The sequence below is a fragment of the Maniola jurtina genome, chromosome 19 (assembly GCF_905333055.1).
Source record: "Maniola jurtina chromosome 19, ilManJurt1.1, whole genome shotgun sequence".
In the NCBI taxonomy this organism is placed as follows: domain Eukaryota; kingdom Metazoa; phylum Arthropoda; class Insecta; order Lepidoptera; family Nymphalidae; genus Maniola; species Maniola jurtina.
In genome coordinates, this window is record NC_060047.1 from 7651015 (window position 1) to 7672854 (window position 21840).

At 35.5% G+C, this 21840-nt stretch overlaps 2 protein-coding genes across 3 annotated transcripts in view; one reads left to right on the forward strand and one right to left on the reverse strand.

Moving 5' to 3' along the window:
• LOC123875157 (ETS-like protein pointed) overlaps positions 1-21840 on the forward strand; it is a 199542-nt gene that overhangs the window by 6555 nt on the left and 171147 nt on the right. For both annotated transcript variants that reach the window (XM_045920839.1, XM_045920840.1), the window contains exon 2: positions 19340-19475. In XM_045920839.1, coding sequence (XP_045776795.1) covers positions 19350-19475 — 126 coding nt within the window. In that variant the 5' untranslated portion in view covers positions 19340-19349. The remainder of the gene's footprint in view (positions 1-19339; positions 19476-21840) is intronic.
• Positions 13255-15350, reverse strand: LOC123875163 (ATP synthase subunit d, mitochondrial-like). The gene is made up of 3 exons (XM_045920850.1): positions 15058-15350; positions 14540-14758; positions 13255-13489 (listed from the first exon to the last, which is right to left on the reverse strand). Exons 1-3 carry the CDS (start codon positions 15174-15176, stop codon positions 13297-13299), a joined length of 531 nt encoding a protein of 176 aa, XP_045776806.1. The 5' UTR covers positions 15177-15350; the 3' UTR covers positions 13255-13296.

A 21840-nucleotide genomic window follows, 5' to 3' on the forward strand; every position in this document is an offset into this window, starting at 1 on the left:
ATAAACTTACATAACTTTTTCATACAATAAAATGTCGTTCAAAGCTTTCTAAGCTAGTAATTTAGTTAAAATTATATTATTTATTATGCTGGACAAGGACATGTACATAAGTCGTAGGTAATGAAAGTGATAAAATTCTTACCTACTGTAGAAAATAAAAAGGTATAAGTATGATAGGTACCTAGCATCTACAATATTATACTGTGTAGTATTACAGGCTACAATTTTGCATGAACACCAGAAAATATGCAAAGTAACATTCGCCGTGCACTATCCATACTAATATTATAAATGCGAAAGCGTATCTGTCTGTCTGTCTGCTACGTTTTCACGGCCCAACCGCTGAACCGATTTTAATGAAAGGTACATCCCGGGGAAGGACATAGGTTACTGTTTATCCCGGAAAATCAAAGAGTTCCTACGGGATTTTAAAAACCGAAATCCACGCGGGCGAAGCCGCGGGCATCCTCTAGTAGTTAATATGGAGCAGCCTGCAGTCGTTGTTTTGTGTTGAGACGGCAAAAAATTATGATCGACATCTGACGAATCAGTTGCAGGGCGGGCGCAGACGGGAGAAAGGCCTCGCATGATGCATGCGGGGTTGCCAATTTGCGCTACGGATTATCATAATTTTGGAATTTTAATAAAATATAAGGTTGTTATGGAGTTCTTACATTTCCAGAATTTCATACTCTTGAGCCCAAGGGCTGGCACCAAACATAATCAGATTGTTGTTTAAATTTTTAAGAGTTAGCGCACAATTTTTACTTTTGTTACCTAATTGTAAAATTACTACTTCATTGTATTTTTTAATAGTTTACTTAAATTACACGTTTACAAATAATAATGTTGACAATTTTTCGTAAAAATCTGGAATCTACCTTGACTGCTGAATAATCCATATCTACCTCATACTGTAATATTATAAATGCAAAAGCATCTATCTGTCTGTCTACTAGCTTTTCATACACCATCCGTTTAACCGATTTTGACGAAAGGTATAGAGATAGCTTGTATCCAGGGACGAAGATAGACCCGGAAAATCAAGGAGTTACCACGGGGCTTTTAAAATACTTAAATCCACGCAGACGAAGTCACGGGCATCATCTAGTATCTATATAAATGTATTCAACCGCGGGGTTATTTCGCTTAGAAATCAAAAATTCAAATGATAAATATTCATTTAATTCCGTTTAAAATCCTATACATGAACATAATTATTAACTTGTCAAACGAAAAACATCTGATAATCCAGACAAACATCTGGTAACCCTATTCTCAAGTGTGTGGGTGCGTGGACATTTGAGTGTGCGTGTAGGGTGCGTGCACCTTGCGGCAACGGGACCCGCAGGTAGAAACGACGCTTGTTGACATGATTCGGGACGGATCTTGAAGCGAATATGGATTTCGAATACACAGCATTTATGGCACAGAACAGTTGCTTCGTGGAAAACCTCGGGGGATTCGTGAAATAATTTCTTGGGTTTACGATCATCAATTTGATTTTGTAGCTGCCTACGTTAGTACTCCTAACAAACGGTCTAACTTAATTAATTTAATTAGAATTTGCTTATATTCTTTTCTGTATACCTATATCATTGGAAAAACGGAGATCTGTCAAACGAGGAAATAAACGTTTAAATAACACTAGAGAGTGGATACCAACACTCAAAACAAAAAAAGGCACAATTTCTACAAATAGGAATTCCATTTTAAAGACAGCTACCGAATTTTATCAAAAGCTGTACAGTACGCCAGAGTCATATAATGTACACTCTACATTTAGAGTTACTAATTTGGTGGAGATTCCTACTTTTTTGGAAAGTGAAATCTGGCACGCTATCAATTCTCTAAAATCAATGAAAAGTCCAGGCGAAGATAGAATAACAAACGATACCATCAAAACAATGATAGAGCCTATAACTCCCATCTTGACAAAACTTTTTAACAATATCATGATTAATGAGAAAATACCAGAACAGTGGGAGACTTCCATTATAACATTACTTTATAAAAAGGGTAACCCTCAAGATATTAACAATTATAGGCCCATTAGTCTCTTACAGGCAATCTACAAATTGTTTACCAAAGTTATACTGTATAGATTAAAAAGAGAGTTTGACTTCCAACAACCGCGTGAACAAGCAGGCTTCCGAAGCAAATACTCTACTTTAGATCATATATTCACTTTAAAGCAAGTAATAGAAAAATATGTAGAGTATGGAAAAACTCTGTACGTAGCATTTATAGACTATACAAAAGCTTTCGATTCAATCTTTTATGAAGCACTATGGGGTGCCCTTAAAGATCAGAACATACCTGAAAAATATATAAATGTTCTTAAGGAAATATACTCAAAAAGTAAAGGCATTATAAAACTTGAAAAGAAAGGTAGAGCATTTGAAATAAAGCGCGGAGTAAGACAGGGAGACCCAATCTCTCCGAATCTTTTCACTGCTCTACTAGAAAACATCTTCAGGAAATTAGATTGGGATGGTCTAGGAATAAATATAAATGGAGAACATCTAAACCACCTTCGCTTTGCTGACGACATAGTCATATTAGCAGAAAATCATGAACAACTCTTACATATGCTTGAAAGCCTAGATTTCCGTAGTAGAGAGTGTGGTCTAACAATGAATCCTGAAAAAACCTGTATAATGTCAAATGGGAATCAACACCTAGTCCAAATACGAGGAAAAATTATTAAATATGTGGAGGAGTATATATACCTGGGCCAAACCGTCTCCTTTAAAGGGCACTATATTGAAGAGGTAGAAAAGAGAATTAAAAAAGCTTGGGCATCATATTGGTCTATGAAAAATATCTTCAAATCACAATTGGACATAAAACTCAAGAAAACAGCTCTAGACTCCGTTGTGACACCGACTCTCCTGTATGGCTGCCAGACATGGCCGGTAACCAAGGACGTAATACACAAAATACAGGTTGCCCAGAGAGCTATGGAAAGGAGCATGCTAGGCCTAAAAATCAAGGACAAAATAAATAATAAATTAATAAGAAAAAAGACTAAAGTTATTGACGCGGCAAAGCTAGCATGCCTCCTCAAATGGAGATGGGCCGGTCATATTGCAAGAGAAACTGATGGGCGATGGACTGAGAAAGTACTGCATTGGTATCCACGCGATGCGCGCCGACCGAGAGGCCGGCCGCGGCGTCGCTGGAGCGATGACATCATTGAGACGGCAGGCAATACCTGGACCAGGCTAACGAGGGACAGGAACGAATGGAAAAGGATGGAGGAGGCCTATGCCCGAAAGTGGGCGTTCCAATCATACACTTAACAAGACATAAAACATAACTAGAAACATTAAGACATTGAGATTATGACTATACTTACTTAATAATAATAAATTTTGACATATTGTAAATAAATGTACATACATAAAAATTAAATACCGATCTTTTGAATTGACATCATAATAAAATATAAAATAATAATAGTTTATAGAAAAATTAATTAAAATTATTTGCCTACTTTATTTTAACAATGAGTAATTAAGTCATACTATGAATTGTAACAAATAATTAAAATAATAATTGTAATTGTGTTTACTGAAAAATATGAATTATTGTATTTAATTAACAAATGATTGGAAATAAAGGCTTTATTTATTTATTTATTTTATTTTATTTATACCTATATCATACAGGCTTGACTTAATACCTATAGCTCTACTATTCTAGACCTAAGTTTTATGAAAAATATTATAAATAAATAAATGATTTACTTATAATTTATTTTTATTTTTAACCGACTTCGAAAAAAGGAGGAGGTTCTCAATTCGTCGGTTTTTTATTTTATTATAGTCATACTTATAAATATTTTTCTCAAGCGTAAAAATTAAATACATAATAATAATATATATAATATAAGCCTTTTATTACTGAAAATAAAATTTACATTTTAAAATACAATATTATGTAAGTTATACATGCTTTTTAGGTAAGTTTACATAATTCGAATTTTTAATTTTATAATTAAATCTGTAAAAATTAAATACAAGTAGCCTTAAATAGTAGTATGTAGTAAGTATGTACCTAAGTACCTACCTACTCATAGCTAAAAAAAACAAGATTGATAACTAGCCATTTGTTAGGCAAGTAAGTAAATGATAGCGTTCGTTTCACATAAAAAGGTAAATAAAAACATAAAAAGCTGATATATATTAACACATCTCATAAGTGAAAGTAGGTTTAGTTATGTAAATAATGATACCTACAGCGGCATAATAGTAACTACAAAATTTATAAAAAGCACATTATAAACGTCTCTACATCAGTTATTTCTCGCGATACAGTAAACACCTAGGTATTTTCCACATACTTATCTAAGCTATGCACTCATCAAGCGTGATCGCCACACATCGCTCCATACAAAGCTGGCACAGTAACAATTCAGTCCAAGTACTAAATATAGTTCAAAATAAAACAACTGTCGCTTGCCCTTCATACAAACTCTCCTCACCCATAACAACGTAAATTGAACCTAATTTTTACATGCATAGAGTTTATATCGCTTTGTAACCATTTGGCAGTGTAATTGGTTGATGCCGTCTGCGCGGGCGCACCAGAATTTTTAATTATGAATTAATTAGTAACGATCCCCATCACAAACTTGCCTAATCCGCGTCATTCAGTTAAACTCTATTAGTAAACTAGGCTTTTTAGGTTGTACGTGATAGATTGTATTATAGAAAGATGCGATCATAGCAACTATGACTCAACGGACTCAACATACTACGTAATATTTAGTAAGTAAATAGGTATGTACCTACCAACGTACTTTTTGTTTATTGCGTTTTACCATCCCATGGTGGTTCATGATGACTTAAACAAAAAACCGTTATGAACTAACTAGAAATAATTAGGAAAGATTAACCCGATTATCTTCGTTAGTCTTTACCTCTAAGTCTTCATATACCTAAACCAAAACCTAAGCAAAACCTAAGGGCCCTAGGCGATACTTTTTCCTATAAGTAGCTAAACAAGCCAAAGCATGCAGCCAGTAGCAACATAGGGCTACAAAGAAGGCAGCTGTGCTTTCTGAATTTAGAAATTTCTTGTAAGCAAAAAGGACAAACCTAGCTCCTTCATAAGTTTAAACACAGCATCTCTACATAATACTCTTTCACCAATATTTCCTGTTTTCAGTGACATTCTCCCAATGCATGCTTAAAATAAGCTTAATGTTGAAATCGGTCATGTCCCTATGCTTCTAATGAATCCATATCTGTACTAATCCATACTACTTATATTATAAAAGCGAAAGTGTATGTGTGTCCGTCTGTCTGTGGAAGTTTTTTGGCCTATCCGTTTAACCAATTTTGACGAAATTTAATACAAAGATAGAAGAGATAATTTGCAACCCGGGGAACAACATAAGCAACTTTTGGTTTCGGAAAACCTAAGAGTTCCCACGGGATTTTTGAAAACCTAAATCCACATAGATAGAGTTGCGGGCATCATCTTCTTGGGACAGAGATAGCTGATATCCTGGAGACGTATATATATGGGTTACTTTTCATCCTGAAAAATCAGAGTCCCTATAGGATTTTTAAAAACCTTATTCCAAGCGGACGAAGTTGCGGACATCATCTAGTTAGCAATGAATATGGACATTTAATTCCTTACTGTTTACAATTACCTATTACGATCACTACATAATAGATTGCACTAGCTATAAATGCCACCAATGAACAAAGACCTTTACATAATGTACGCACTCGTCGCCTTGGTGCGAGTTCGACGACTCTGATAACAGCCACTATCAATGTCCGTGCCATATAATTGTTTATTTATCTCGAAGGACATGTCTCCCAATAATGGTGTATATGCCGGGGAACAGAGTTCAGGATCACAGATGTTGACTGTTGGTACATAAAGCCGAAACAAATCTCCTTTTTGTAAAGGCAATTTTACTCCTAAATCCTACATGAACTAATTAATTTACTAAAAATTAAATTAGTTCAAAACCACCGACACATTTTTATTAGAATTTGGCTGGACACTAATTTGTATTAGTCGGATAGTAAACTGGTCTAATAAGAAAACTAAAAAAGAGCTTATAACTTTCAAACGGCTGAACTGATTTTCTTGGATTATATATAAGAACACTCTCGATCAAGCCACCTTTCAAACAAAAAAAAACTAAATTAAAATCGGTTCATTCGTTTAGGAGCTACGATGCCACAGACAGATACACAAACACACAGATACACACGTCAAACTTATAGCACCTCTCTTTTTGGGTTGGGGGTTAAAAAGGACAGGGCTCAATAGCTCAGAGGATCGATGGACGATGGCGTTTCAAGGAGCTGAAATGGCAACGTTGAAGAGAAAACATACTGTTAGAAGAATGCCATTTGGGTGGATAGACGATCGGAAACAAATCGCTGGGTACCGTTTGATGTAGTCGTGGTTTGTAGACGTTCCTATAACCATTGATGTAGGTGGAATCTACTGTCTTCAACCTACAAGAAACCTCTGTCTGGCTGTGGACTTTAAAGGTTGAGACGACTCAGCGAGAAATCATGTTGTTTTACGGCACACTGAGTTAGTAGCTACCTAATTCTATTAGGTAGCTATATAAAACAACGGGAATTCTTCTCATTTTGTTTCGTAAAAAGCTATTACAATGAAGCCACCAATAGATGAACCTTATTTTTCTCCGTAAATAAGATGGCGATGAGATTTGGAAAATCAGTGAACTCGGAGGTACCTCCTTAGTCCGTACTCCCAATAAGTCTCTAATGTTACCATGCAACTGATTCTCTAAGAAGATTGTAGTCAAACGTCAGCTTATCTCATAACAGAAACATCTGCATCTACGTTAAAAACGACATATTAAAAAAATGTGTAAGATAACATAGACATAAGTAACGTACAAAACTTGCCTATAGCTTAAGTAGGTGTTATAGGTCAGTGTCGTCCAAGGTTTTCTTAATCTGCTCGATCAGCGACTCAAAAGAATACTGAGTAGGCTACTACAGATAAGGCTGCATATAATTCATCTCATAACACAATTTGCTTAGTATTCATATGCACACCACGCGTTTAATGCTTTATAATATGAGAATAAGCAAGAAGACACAATATTATTTTGTTTGATCTGACTGCCAAGAATCGTTTATCGCTTCATTTTATCGACAGTTTTATGTAGAAATCTTTAAAAGACAATATGTTTCTATTAGCAGAACTTGTTGAGTTTGGCCACGTATTAAATTGATGTGAATTACTTGAATAAATATAAATTCAATACCGTTAATGGTATTGGCTAAAATGTGGAAGAACTTCTGAAGCCGAATAGCGCAGTCAGCGACATGCTTGCATAATTAACTTTCTAGGGAAGTTTTAGTTAGAAGATGACACTCAATGATGATGATTATGATAAAGGGCATTTATAAAAGACACAAGCATAAAAATCCAGTTAACTTGTTTGATGTAAGCCTTTAAACACTATTTCAGGCCTAGATTCAATAGATAAGCGTATTAATGTTTTCTTACTAATATTATAAATGTGAATGTTTGGATGTTTGTTACTTCTTCACGCCAGAATGACTGGCCGATTTGGCTGACATATAGCTTTCACCCAGAATTGACACGTAGGTTACTTTTAATACTGGAAAATCAAAAATTTCCCCTAGGATTTTTAAAAGCCTAGGTATGTCCTTGCGGACGAATTCGCTCATCGTCAAGTCGTCATAACATTCTCTTTCTATGCAGGAAAAACTACAGTTTTTTTAAACTTCTAGCTTGATTGAAGAATAAACAATTTAAAAATATAATTTTCCCTGTAAATAAAGTAGACAGCAATTTAAATTCCAATACCAGGCGTAGAAATAAACACATCAGTTTTATTTTCGCGCGAAGTATCCCATTTATAAAAATCGCACGCGCTGATTGCTTGATACCTAGTGTAAACAAAAGAAATATGTTATTTTGATGAGCAGGGTTTTGATCAGTTTACATGTTCTTAAAATTTAAATACCTATAAACTACGAAACAATGCACTGTTTGATGGGTAATCAGTTCCCACAATATAAAATGCATGAGTCTGTTAGTACTTAAGTACACGGGTAGCAAAGTCATAAAATGTTTAGCAAAATGGAAATTTATAAAAGAGAATCGCTTAATTTACAATACTTGAGGGTGCCCGCGACAAAAATTTTTGAAAAATACAGTAAATAATGTATGTTTTCAACTTCAACTCGCGTTGAAATTTGGTCGGTTTTTTAGTTTAAAAGCATACATAATTAATTGCGCTGAAAACTTGACCGGTCAAAGTTGCAAGCATTCTTGACTTCGCATATTAGTCATGGATTTATGAGCGGCTGACGTGTGGGATGCGGGGGGGGAGGTGAGGAGGGAAAGGGGGATGTTAAAAATAGCCCAGCCTGCAACAGGTGCTCTCACCCTCCACCCACGACATACGGAACCCGCACTCTGTCCAGTCTGTAGTTAACGGGATTGAACGAAACTGAGAATAATTAGTGTCTATTTAGTGCAAGTTTTATTTTTATCCTCAGCAATTTAGTTCCTACGACGACGTACTAAGATATTATCGTGGAAGTGGTAAAGGGACACTAATTGAAAGCTATTTTTAAATTTCGCCCACTTACTTTTGCTTGGCTTGGTTCGTATAAGAATTGTAAGCCAACAGAAAAGGTCATTATCAGTTGTCGATAACTCGGTCGACAACCAGCATGCGGGGACTCCCTCGGAATAATTGGTAGCTACAAGTTACTAGCCGGTCGAAAATGCGGTCGTCCCCGCATGTGACGTAACGATGCGTTTTAGAAATCCTTCGCACACCAAATGCTTTCTTTATCGACCAACGAAAATTTTCCCAAGTTCGTTATTTACAAAGCGCTCAGTTTGTAGTTATACCAACCTACTTACACTTTCAGCTTAACTACTATTTGGAAGAGTAAATACCTTACGAAGGGTTTTTAAATAAGTTCTAAATCTAACAATTTCTCTGAATTTCTATTCCATGAAAAACAACATAGATATGTGTCGATAGGTACAGTTTTAGAAAATTAGACCAGATAGAGTTCTGAAGAGTTGCAATTCTTGGAAACATGTCGGGCATCTGGCATACGCAGCTGCATACCTACTTGTGATTCGAATGCTTTGAATCAGATACATTGATACGAGACCTAATGGTACGTCTCTAATTAAGTTTTTAACGATATCACTTATACATGGATTTGACTCGCTCCAGCAATGCGCGGTGCTGCAAGTGCTTGTATAGTTTGGAATATTATTGTAAAAAATTGAACAATTGAAAATAGCAACCGCCGAGTTTCTTGCTGGTTCCTCTCGGTAGGAACGGTATTCCGAATCAGTGGTAAATTATTTGACGATTCAAAAGCACTTGTAAAAGTTTGTGTGTATGTGAATTGCGAATATTCTTCAAGAAAAGGTACTGGGATCACGTCTTAGTTGGGTGATTTTGGAAAAGAGCAATAGATGGATGCGGATTTTATACTCGAAAAAAATGACACTGTTTTTTAGGTATTTTACGTGACGCGATCGTAGACATGGGGAAGTTCCACAAGAGAGCTTGTTTAGCTGTTTACCTACTTATGTCCAGGTGATGATGTAATTCTAATGATAGAAGAATTAAATATTTCTACATTTTCTTTTGTAATAAGGAATCAAAACAGTCGTATTAATATTGACAAAAAAAAATGCCTTTATACGCTAATACCTAAGCTTCTGATGTAAAGATTAGGTATTTTCCCGTCTATATTTTATATAATATTTAGCTGTTATCACCATGTTATCACATAAAATAACGGAAAATTATCAAACGTAAGACGGAATAGAAAATACTTTAGTCTGTTATCAGTTGAACACTAATCTAGCGTAAATCGAACAACCTACTAAAAATCTCACAGATCTCAATCTTATCTAATCAATAAATAGGTAATTGAATATAATGATAATGCAATGTTTTCTGTTGGGATATAAACAATATTATATTTTTATCGCTATTTCTATTTACAAGTTCCAGTAAGTTCAAAGTTACTTATAAATCCAAAAACCGTGAACTGTCGGGATTTGATCAAATGCCGGTTTTTATCAATCCCCTGCGACATCTATTCTAATGTTATAAAGAGGTGAAGTTTGTTCGTAGGAAGTAATCTCTGGAACTACTGAACAGATTTCGAAAATTCTTTCATCACTAGAAAGCTACATTAGCCCTGAGTTGCATAGGGTATTATATTTTATTTTCAGAAATAATTAAAGATGCCTACGAAACGTGTGACAAGCTACCCGTGCGAAGCCAGGGCGGATCGCTAGTCCATACTCCATACTAATATTATAAATCTGTCTGTCTGTCTGCTACCTTTTCACGGCCCAACAGTTTAACCACTTCTTTGACGAAATTTGGCACAGAGTTAGCTTATATCCTGGGGACGGACATAGGCTACTTTTTATCCCGGAAAATCAAAGAGTTCCCACCGGATTCTTTAAGACCCATCCGCTCAACCGATTTGTATGAAATTTAGTAATACCGACGTAGCTTGCGTCCATTTTATTGACATAGACAACTTTTATCCCGGAAAAGCAAACAGTTCCCACGGGATATTCAAAAACCTACATCCACACGGACGAAGCCGCAGGCATCCTTTCTCTTCTTTGTCGTTACACTCTTGGCAGAGCGGTCGTGGTCATCATGAAGTGACGTTTTGGGGGGCAGATGTTACACGCCTCACGAGCATTCGCCACTTCTCCCTGCTGGTCGACATTATCCATCCTTTAGTATCCTTTAGTATAATATAAATATTTAATCCTTCTATGACCTGCGCAAACCACCATGTTCTAATTTCATTTTATTATCTAGTTATCTAGTAACATAAGCGGTTATAACCTGCACCTCATTCCGATTCACTTTTCAATCTTCAGGGAACAAGAGATGGATAATTGGTTATTGGCTAGAGTCTTTCTTGACAATCGCGTAAGTAGCTATGAGTTAAATATAGGTACGATGTGCAATATAATATTGGCACTATTACGAGTTTTCAGCAGCATTTTACGCTACCGTAAAATAGGTGTAATTAAAGATAATGATTATTATTATTTAGCTTGGCACCAATTCCACTGGTTGAATGATCTATGACTTTAAAAAGTGGGCGTGTTTACATACATCACTGAAAATAAAAATATGGGGATAATATAAAATAATCGAATCGAAGCCTCCAAGTTCCACTTCCAAACAGAATACAAGGAGTTGGCCGAATTTAGGAAACATCCTAAATTCGGCCAACAATGGCGTTTGAATCTTCTGACCAAAAAAACCAGATCGAAGCTTATTCAGAGAGATTTTTCCCTAAGCATGGGAAATTGAGTATCTAGGAACTAGTCTTTCGACCTCACAACTGAGCAAAAAGATATAAAAATTTAACAGTAAGGTACAAATTATAACTTCATTGAAACAAGTAGTGGCCTAAGATTCTTTATCAGTATTAGCAGTTGTAACCGGTATTCACCCATCTACTATCACTGATAAAAACTTCTGTCGACCGATTTCGATACTTTCTTGGAATACTTATCCCTTACTTTGATTAATCTAAATAATCTTTACATGACCCAAATCACTACAATTTTAAAACCTTGAGAAAATAAAGTGGAACAAAAACACCTAGAGAACTTAGTCCGATGCATTCGTCTGATGAAATCTTCACAGCTCTCGGCAAGCCTTTACCTACATAATTCGAAAAAAACCGGCCAAGTGCGAGTCAGACTCGCGCACTGAGGGTTCCGTACTCGGGTATTTTATCAACATTTTTCACGATAAATCAAAAACTATTATGTATAAAAATAAATAAAAATACATTATATTCTAAAACAGGAATGTACAAGTAAAGCCCTTTCATATGATACCCCACTTGGTATAGTTATCTTACTTTGAAAATTTAAACACATTTTAATTTTTTTTAATGATGTAACCACAAATTCATGGTTTTCAGATCTATTTCTTCACTTGTGCTATAAGACCTAACTACCTACCAAATTTCATGATTCTAGGTCAACGGGAAGTACCCTATAGGTATTCTTGACAGACACGACGGACGGACGGACGGACGCATAGACAGACAGACGAACAGACAGACAAAAAAGTGATCCTATCAGGGTTCCGTTTTTCTTTTTGAGGTACGGAACCCTAAAAATAAGTGAGTGAACTTTAATTCCATGATCGTTTAAACTGCACGTGCATCACAATTAAAAGTCCAGTTACTGAAAGTAATAAAGCCAAAAATAAATGTCGTAACCCTAACCAATGATCAGTCACAATTTGCCACGGCGCGCGACTTCTTGGCTGATGTTCCTCGACCCTGAACGAGGCTCTAAATATAGACTACAGCCCTTTCATGTGTGTCCGTAGACAATGACTTTTGTCGTTTGGACACTGTTACCCCGATAGACCATTGACTTCTTGTTTAATTTGTAGTTCCAGTTTCCTAATTCAAATAAAAAGGAGATCGTTTCAAATTGGGCTAGATCTTATACACTTACTTCAAAATTCAAGAAAATCCTTATGTTCTCGGAGCAATGCACATAAATATAATCTTTAACAGGGCTCTCTCCGTCACTCGTTTCCACTCGTTTCATACAATCGTAGTTCCAATTTCATTTGAATATTAAGCAACCAAAGTCCATGAAATTTTGCAGACATATTCTAGAAACTAATATCTGTGTCTGTGGTGTTTTAGATTTTTCTAAAAATATGTTGTTTTAAAATTACAGGAGCTCAAAGATTTGTATGTAAATTTTAAAGACCGCGTAACTTTGAAACCGAATATTTTAACAGAAATCTGGAAAACCACAGACATAGATATTAGTTTCTAGAATATGTCTGCAAAATTTCATGGACTTTGGTTGCTTAATATTCAAATGAAATTGGAACTACGATTGTATGAAACGAGTGGAAACGAGTGACGCAGAGAGCCCTCTTAAAAGCACCTATCAATATATGCTTTATATTTAGAGGTAAAGAAATAATTTTAAATCAACAATTTCATTAATTTTCAATACGTATAGCGTTTTACTTAACTTACCTAATGAACTATTAACTAATATCTCCTTTACAACTCGCAAAAAATGTTGTGAAACATCTTTTGATTATCCAGCCATTGAACGCGTCTAAAATAATTGTTTTATTAGAATAGGTGGATAGCTGGATATGAATAGATGAGTAACAAATAAAATGAGTAATTTTAGTTCGAATACTTTATCTTTTAAATCTAGCAACCCATAGTTTTTTCAGTGTTTCTTTTCCTTAAGTGCTTTTTGTTCAGGCGTCATATATCCTGGCTGTTCTTCTGGCGTGTGAGGCCAGAATGTGGGTCGCTTTACGGGATCGAAGGCTTTAACCCCATTCATATCGTACAGCATCTCCAGTGTAATATCATCGAACTTTGGCAATGCGTTTATCTTGTCAAGTTCCTTTTGCGCTCTGGAACATTCATTTAATATTTTAAAATGTTAAGTCTATAGCTCTGCCGTCCTAACAAAGAGAGCAATAACTAGGTTTCAACTACTTTCGAGATATTCGCGGTTATGATTAGCTACTTACAAATCGTAATATTACATATTGCAGTTTTGATAACCAACAGAACCGAAACTACTGAAGATACAAAAAAGACGTCTAAGGCGAAAATATAGAGCTTATTTTCCTGATTACCCTAACGAAGAGAGCAATAACTAGGTTTCGACTACTTTCGAGATATTCGCGGTTATGATTAGCTACTTACAAATCGTAATATTACATATTGCAGTTTTGATAACCAACAGAACCGAAACTACTGAAGATACAAAAAAGACGTCTAAGGCGAAAATATAGAGCTTATTTTCCTGATTACCCTAACGAAGAGAGCAATAACTAGGTTTCGACTACTTTCGAGATATTCGCGGTTATGATTAGCTACTTACAAATCGTAATATTACATATTGCAGTTTTGATAACCAACAGAACCGAAACTACTGAAGATACAAAAAAGACGTCTAAGGCGAAAATATAGAGCTTATTTTCCTGATTACCCTAACGAAGAGAGCAATAACTAGGTTTCGACTACTTTCGAGATATTCGCGGTTATGATTAGCTACTTACAAATCGTAATATTACATATTGCAGTTTTGATAACCAACAGAACCGAAACTACTGAAGATACAAAAAAGACGTCTAAGGCGAAAATATAGAGCTTATTTTCCTGATTACCCTAACGAAGAGAGCAATAACTAGGTTTCGACTACTTTCGAGATATTCGCGGTTATGATTAGCTACTTACAAATCGTAATATTACATATTGCAGTTTTGATAACCAATAGAACCGAAACTACTGAAGATACAAAAAAAGACGTCTAAGGCGAAAATATAGAGCTCATTTTCCTGATTACGGATATGGTCTTAAGTCAATTTGCCCAAAAACTCGACTTATTGCACTCTTTGTTAGGACGGCAGAGCTGGTACATTACATTGACTTAATGGTACAAATATGTAACGTACGCATCGATTTCTTTTTGTCTATCAGCACAATAAGATTTTATCTGTGGTTGTAGAGACTTCCATTGTTCATCCACTTTGACTGAAAGTGTATCTACAGGATAAGGTATCTTGACCTGTGCGTATTCCGATTTAAACTTCTCTACTAGCCCTTGTACTGGTACTTTCTTCGCATATTCCTCCCAATTAATTTTCGGAAGCTCTGGAGGGAACGCTTGCATCCTATATAAAATTATAGGTTTATCCAAAACATTAAGAACCAATTGGTAAAAATGTGTTTATTGTCTATGGAGTTAAAACTGGGTGTTTAAAACCAAACTCATCAATCCTTTTAGTCTGCAGCCATACCTCGGTTCGCGCGCTGCCCCTAGTGGATACTAAGGATACTAACTCCCTATTTCATTGTAGTTTTTGATACTAACAAAATCAGTTTCAAGCTAGTATAACTTTAACATAAAAGATAACACAAATTGTAATCAACAATTCTATGAAACCTTGATGAATTCAATTCCAATATTTACCGTCGCAAATACATATCGGCCTTAGCTTTAAACGCCAGGAATTTTCCTTTCTGTTCAGGTGGCACTCTCTTCTCAAATTCTATCCAATTTATCGCGGGCTTTGTAAATCGTTTTGACATTTTTATCGGTCTGTTTTCTTCAATTTTATTTTGTCGTTGATTAAAATATAAGCTTTGTTTTATTTCTTCTTTACAAAACAATTAGGTATTTTGTTTATTTCCTCGGTTTTTTCGCTATAATATTGTAAGATTTCTTCGCTTTTGGGAATTTGACAATCTAATAACATTACATTGTCTTGTCTAATATTTTTTTTATATATTTATATTGGCATTTACGTCCAAAAGTGAAAAATGGCAATACTTTTTTATAAATAAACAAGTCAGTAAATCTCTTTCGTATTTCTTTTGTTTAAGTTTTGCAAAATTAAAAACGCCTAGTATGTACTCAGATATGATAGAGACTTACCTAAACTGGAATGTTTATATTAAAGCATAGGCCCGTATTCAAGCACTTTAACTTTAATCTATGAAATCGCTTAGTGCTGGAGTGATGACCCCAAACCAATCTCAGAGAACTTAGAATACTACTTTCTGAATACGTGTGACACAAGATTGTGGAATGCTATATATGTGCAATACTAACCTACAGTAGATCCATATCCTGAAATTTCTTAAATTTTATCTATTCTTTCATATTTTTCATAAGTCAAAAATATATTTGACCATTATCAAAAGGATTCCGAGAACATCGTCAGCGTCGTTTTAGAAATTCTTTCACCTATCAATTCAGGCATATATAAACCGATTACATCTGCCATGCACACGATTGAGCCGACATGCGAAATCGCGTGTGGGTCAATTATTCGGGCAACGTTCCGTAGGTCGGGAACCTTATGGTGAATAATTACCATAAGTTTCGAACACCCATCTGCATAAGTAGCTCTCGTTTCGTGGAAAAAACTTGTAGCACGAGAGTCCATGACAAAATTATAGGTAATTATGCGTTTTATGTACTTATTATGCAGAATTTTACTCACGTAAATAATATGATTGACAATTGCCATGTCTAGACATAAATAAACCTATCATAAAGTGTGTAGTCTAATAGCCAGACAATTCGTATGAGCAGTTCTTAAGTACTTAACAATAAAGTTGGTTTGGTAATAATATCTAATTATAATCCTACTTTGCATTCATAGATTGTGAAGGCAGTAACTTCTTCAGAGCGGACATTTATCGAAACCATTAACTTTCTTCTACCTAGAACTATCTATACTAAGAACAGCCGGAGTTATACCTATAACTTCAACTCTTTTCAATACTCCAATTACATTTATCTCTTCAAGCCGACTCATTCGCAGATATAGTTGATCAATATTTTATTACAGCGAAGCGAAGCAATGTTTTGTTATAGCAAAATATTGTACCGAAGGTTCTTAGTCTATTTAACTGGCTTGGTGCTTAAAGCGATGCAAAATGGTGGTTGAGAAAGACGTCAGCATGTCAGCTTCTACTGAAACAATTTTCGTATTATCTCGACTAGATTAGATAGCGGACAGTTTGTTTCATTTTGATAATTTCTACTTTCTAGATAAGAGTTGTTCTGATAGGCATTTCATTCAAGCTATTTTGTCGTACACGGAGGAATCGTACATGAATAGATAATATTATGTAAGCAATAGTAGCCTTATGAGTAACTTGAACATAGTTTTAGAAATCGCACGCACCTGTAATGGGCTTGTTACAGGCCAACGAAAATAACCTGGAAAATAAACTGGACCTGAAACAAAAAGACTTGAAATCTTTTTATCATGATTTCGTGTCTTTTAAACGTACGAAAATTAAAATTTGGAAAAAGGTATATACAAACTAATTTTAAGACAGATTTATGGCAGTGATATAACGCTGTCTCGTTTTAACAGCATCTTAAGACTGAGCGAAGTCAAAGTGCGCTCTTAAATCTCAGCATGAGTGCCTACCATAGCTCCCGGGAAAACAAGGAACCAACCAGACCAACTGCTGATTATTTCAAAATCAGGGGGAATACCTATCGATGTCCATTATCTAAATTCATTTAAATGTCTGTGGTAAATGTATCGAGTCAAATAGTCACACTGTCTGAAACAAATTTAATAATTACAACCCTCATCTACAAATTAGGGACGAAATCGACACGCCGTTTCAATTACAAGACGATGATGCACTTTGTGTCGTCCTGGAGAACCATTTCCTGCGGATATTGGCCGAAACGACACGGCTCAAGCACCAAATTCTTCCGACGACATATTTACACTATCACTGCCGGCTATTTGAGCACTGAACTATAACTATCCCCTGAAAAACTTAAACATTATATCCCTTATTGCTCTAACAATAAGAACTACAAAATAATTTCTTAATCTTTTTACGTATTCACCTAAAATTGTTGTCAAAAGATATTCGATCTTATTTCATGGGTCATAAGGCCATTTCCTGAAAGTAAAGGGAAAGGGTTTGGTAACACGTGCTTTCGGGAACCGTTTCCGCCGGATCGACTCATTATACTCGAAAGTGTTAACTCATCTCGATCGCTTTGATGGGTTATTAATGGATTCAATGTAGGGCGGCTATGGATTTATGATTGTGAAATAAAAACAACATTGAAATACGGTTTCGTAGTTGCTTCTTACTTGTACTTTATCTGAAGTAGAGAGGCAGTATTATTAATTCTACCATTTTCCTGATAATATACCAAGCAAAAAGGTAACCAAGGAGCTTTAAACTCTCTGCAGTCTCTTCTCAATATTTAGGTAGTTCTAACTTTCTAAGTGTGGTGGTAGAGTCACAGATACAGCATGAGAAACACTAGTTGTCCTGCATGAAATAAATTTTTGATTTGATTTTAACTTTTTTCGTGGGGAATTCCTGGATACGACTGCACCCGGGGAAGGACGGAGGTTATCTCGAACTCTAATTTAACCTATTTATAATCAGGCTGTGTAACCTATATTTACATTTTATGGGTTCTTTTCTTCTTCTGTTCGTCTCTCAAAAGTTTTATTTAGGTTAACCTAAAAAAATCACTGTTTTATTTACGTCTTGTAAAAAGTGAAGCCTTAAGAACAATCATTCAAAGTATCGACTGCATAAGAACAGGTTTAAACCGCCTACTCAGGTATGCATAGCACGATCATTAGATTGAACGCTATCCCTTTCCAAATCAAAAGGAATAAACAGGACAGAGATATCGATGTCCATTATCAGAATTCACGCAGGCGGTGGCTGCGGTTAGCGAAGCCCTATTGTTTCGAATCTCATAAGAAGCGGTCATAAAACACGATGAAATTATACCAGGCCAGCTAAATGTGGTATAAACTCGTGGTTTTTCGGTAAAACGACGATATGAGATTTTTAAAAAATGTTTGAAGACCATTTATTTGGAGACATGATTTTGTAAGTCCATTTTTGGAGAGTTATTAAATCTCAAAATGAGCCAAGAATAAGCAAATAATTGGACATGCTCGCGGCCTACGCACTTTTTTCACCGTCTTTTTAATACCGATATGATATCGGTTTCATTATATCTGTAATGGTTAAATCGGTTAAATAGAATAATTATTCCTGTCCTGCCCAAATTATTTCTATAATAAATATTTACCGAGAAATCCCTGGAAGCAATTTGCAAAATACTTAAATGGTTCATCGTTTTTAGAAAAGTAACTTATTCAGGTTGTATTTAATCCTCCCTTAATCATCTCATAGATATTAAAATCGAAGAGTTGCTGCAGTCTTCAGATTTGTATTTCTTGTACATTAAAAAAACTGGTTTTCTTAGTTTCTGTACCTAATGCTTTTTGTAGGGGTCTAAAACGATATTTTTTAAATAATATATTCATCCATAGTAATATTATTATTAATGCGAAAGTGTGTCTGTCTGTCCGTCTGCTACCTTTTCACGGTCCAACAGTTTAACCGATTCTGCCGAAATTTGGTACACGGATAGCTTATATCCCGGGGACAGACATAGACTATTTTTCATCCCGGAAAATCAAAGAGTTCCCACGGGATTCCCAAAAACCCATCCGCTTAAGCGATTTGTATGAAATTTGGTACCGAGGTAGGTAGCTTGCGTCCCTGTAATTGACAAAGGCAATTTTTATCTAGGCTAGGCTTTTTATCCCGGAAAATCAAACAGTTCGCAGGATCTTTAAAAACCTAAATCCACGCGTACGAAGTCGCGGGCATCGTCTAGTATTGTATAACATTAATTAATAATTAATGATTTTATTTTTGTTTTTTTACAGTCCCAGCAGTATGAAGCTGGAGTGGACGGAGAGCGAGTCCGACTACGGACTGGAAGAAGCCGCCTTCTACGAGGCACCCGCTTCTATACCGCCGGCGCCGCGCAAACATGTCTCCTTCAGCTTACGACTTGAACTGGTCAGTACCACAAATCACAGTACTGGTATAATCTGGTACAATCTGGTAGTTCAAAATAGAAATCACTTAAGCTGTTTTAACCCCTGACCCAAAAAGAGGGGTTTTATAGGTTTGACGTGTGTATCTGTGTATCTGTCTGTGGCATCGTAGCTCCTAAACTAATGAACCGATTTTAATTTAGTTTTTTTTTTCGTTTGAAAGTTGGCTTGATCGAGAGTGTTCTTAGCTATAATCCAAGAAAATTGGTTCAGCCGTTTGAAAGTTATCAGCTCTTTTCTAGTTACTGTAACCTTCACTGGTCGAGGGTGTTATAAATTTTTAATTTACACTTGTAACTAACGTGAATCGCGCTAAATATTAGTTAAACTCCGTGACATGCAGGTAGTAGAGACATAAAAGCACTGCTCACTCTCACTAAATAGATAACCTTAGCATCGAGGCTGTACACGCCAGTGTAAACTCTAGGTTACAGCCATACTGTGCCCACACTAATATTCATATTTGCGAAAATATAACTGTCTCTCTATCATTAGGTATTAGCTTTTCAGCCCACGATTTTGACAAAATTTGGTACGAGATAGCTTGTATCCCTTCGACAGTCATAGGATTCTTTTTATACCGGAAAATCAAAGAGTTTCCACGAGATTTCAAAAATACTCATACCTAAATCCAATCTGGTGAAACCGAGGGCATTATTTATGTAGAATAAGTATATGGGAAAGTTAAGTGAGAAGTAGGCTATTTATTTTTGTTTTTCCTGTTTAATGTTTACTAGGTTTCACCTTCCGGTTATCAATTGATTTAATCGTGCTTCATAGGCAGGTATAATAACAGGAAATAATAATTATTAATTCTAAAAGATGATACGCCAAACTGGTCGTATTAACATATTGAAAGGATATTGGCAGTAAAATTATGTTATCTCATCTCAAAAATCTTTACATACTTAATTATCTAGATTTTAATATGGGTGAAATTTAAATTTTGTATGTTATCAAAATTTTAAAGAACAGTAATATACTTACATTAGAATACGAGTAAGTTAGGGTACCTTAGGGTACCTTTGCTAATAAAACACTTTCGTTTTGGCGTTGATAAAAAGCTCGAATTATTTAAATACAAAATTTAACCACTATTCTACTCGAGTGATTTAACTATTATCTTAATCATGGAGGTAAGTACCTACTCGTAACTATACTGATTTGTACAATTTTCTTTGCTTTTTATTAGTGGAAAAATTAACCGTTACCACAAATTTAACCGCCTGCATTGCAATTGAACCTTACTGATGTACATGTATTTCCAGTGCGTAGTTACTTGCTCCCTGGTATCGCCATAATTATCGGTAGTGGTTATACAAGTGCTGTACTTGTTTAGTTTTACTGGCAAGTTAATAATAAAGCAAATGCAGAAGAACCGGTGAAGTAACTCTGTCTTACGGCTCTTACCCGCCATTTTATACCAATCATAGAGTCGGCTAATGTATCTCTGCAGCGTTTCTAGTAATTCATGTCCATATAAAAATGGGTTCTTTCTTTTTTGTTATAATTTTCTGACGGGTATACACACATAGCTACATAAAGTTAAATGAACTTGCGGTGTAGATCTACTAATGTAAAAACTTTGAGTTCGATACTAAGGTCTAATTAGGAAATAAAGTTTCGACCGTAGCTAATTAGGTGTTAGGTACTATACCTACTTACAGTATAAAATATAGAACTAAATGAAAAATAACTTATTAAAGCCTGTTATGGAATTGAGTCCTTTGTTTTTATTGTTTCATCTCAATAAGTCTTATTGATTACTTTATTATTAAATTAAAGTTCCCCACCGCGCTGAGATAATGTTTGTTCAGACTAATCACAGAAACTACTGTAAGGATTTTCATACCGTTTTCACCATTAAAATGAGGGATAATGGGAAGGTTATAAGGCTCTGGTTAAAGACTATAATTTGTGAACATTTTCCGAAAATAATCTACTGTTATTGAAAATTAAGTAGGAAAATATCGTCCCATCTGAGAGCTTCCGTAGCGTGTACTGCATAAATAGTTAATGTTACACGAAAATAATGTAGAGTAGAATTATTCCTCGCAAGCTACCTGTGCGACGCCGGGGCGGGTCGCTAGTCTTAAAAAAAGTAATATTGTCATCAAGGCTACGTATTGCCCTACGCTGCGTAGTGCGTACGGTGTCAAAAAGAACGACAGTTGATCACGCTCCGCTGGTCTCCTGCGCATCCGGCGGCCGGCGGTGTTTCACTCAACCTCCATCCACCACGCCAGTATACAAAGCTCCTTTATACGGCCTTATGATCTGAACATTAACATCGTTTAATGTTGGGTAAATAAGTAGCTAATGTCTTT